The 1,059-nt window shown below is 69.0% G+C and overlaps 1 protein-coding gene across 1 annotated transcript in view; it reads right to left on the bottom strand.

The window, feature by feature from the left end:
* H696_03841 (hypothetical protein) overlaps window positions 1-1,059 on the bottom strand; it is a gene marked incomplete at both ends in the record, with an annotated part of 2,373 nt that overhangs the window by 887 nt on the left and 427 nt on the right. Inside the window, one exon of the mRNA XM_009497700.1 lies at window positions 190-1,045. Within this exon, the coding sequence (XP_009495975.1) occupies window positions 190-1,045 (856 nt within the window). The remainder of the gene's footprint in view (window positions 1-189; window positions 1,046-1,059) is intronic.

Raw genomic sequence — 1,059 nt, 5'->3', positions numbered from 1 at the left:
GTGCGTGTGTGCGTGCGTGCGTGCGTGCATGTTGGCCGGAGCCATCGGTCAAAAAAAAGGGGCGGCACGAGAGCCGAAGCACGGTCAGCCACGGAGGAAGGGGGGGGCGGGAGGAGACATGGAAAAAGGAAAGCCAGCAGAGGCATGCACGCGAAGGAGGAAAAAGAAGGAAAAAGGAGGACCACGCACCGGCAAGGGTATCGGCCTTCAGCTCGTTGCCCGAGAGGACCAGCGAACTGAGCAGCGGATGGACGCGCAGGAGCTCCGGCAGGCCGGCCAGGGCGGTCGGGCTGGCCTCAGCATAGGCGAGGTTCAGCTCGCGGAGACCGGCATACTCGGTGCCGACCAGGCTCTCCAGCGAGACAACCTGCCCCTCCTCCGGGGTGGGGAGCGCGGTGGCCGTGGTGGTGGCGGTGGGGGCCGGGGCCTTGGTGGCCAGGGCGCGCACGATGCGCTCGGTGCCCCGCGAGCCGACCATGCAGTCGCCCAAGATCAGGGACGCCAGGTTGGGCCAGCAGCCGGCCTCGAGGGCGCGCGCCACAAAGCGCGCGCCGGCATACCGGATGAGGTTGTCCTCGAGGTCCAGGCGCAGGAGCTCCGGGTTGTGCGCCAGGCCCAGGATCAGGCGCGAGATGCCGAACGGCCGGATGCCATTCTGGAAGAGGCGAACCTCCCGCAGGGACTTGAGCGCGGCGAAGGTCTCGCCCATCCGCGCGGCGGCCACATTCTCCAGGCGGTTGCGGCTGCAGTAGAGGATGCGCAGGGCGCACGAGCCGTCCGGGGCAATCATCCCGCGCAGGGCGTCCGCCAGGCCAGACCCGCCGGCCGGGCCGAGGCCGCAGTTGGTGATGTACAGGCGCTCGAGGGTGCGGTGCTCGCGCAGCAGCGGGGCCATGGCCTGGACGCCGGTCAGGCCAACGGCATTGTCCGAGACATTCAGCATGCGCAGGGCCTTCTGCGACTTGAGGGCCCCGCACAGGTGCTCCAGCGAGGGGGGGATCTCGGTGCGCAGGCGCCCGGTGAACATGTCGGAAAAGTCGGCCTCCTGCATGTATGTGC

This window comes from Fonticula alba (assembly GCF_000388065.1).
Source record: "Fonticula alba strain ATCC 38817 unplaced genomic scaffold supercont2.6, whole genome shotgun sequence".
Lineage (NCBI taxonomy): Eukaryota > Rotosphaerida > Fonticulaceae > Fonticula > Fonticula alba.
Note: the sequence above shows the minus strand (reverse complement) of the source record. Positions and strands in the feature narration are given on the sequence as shown.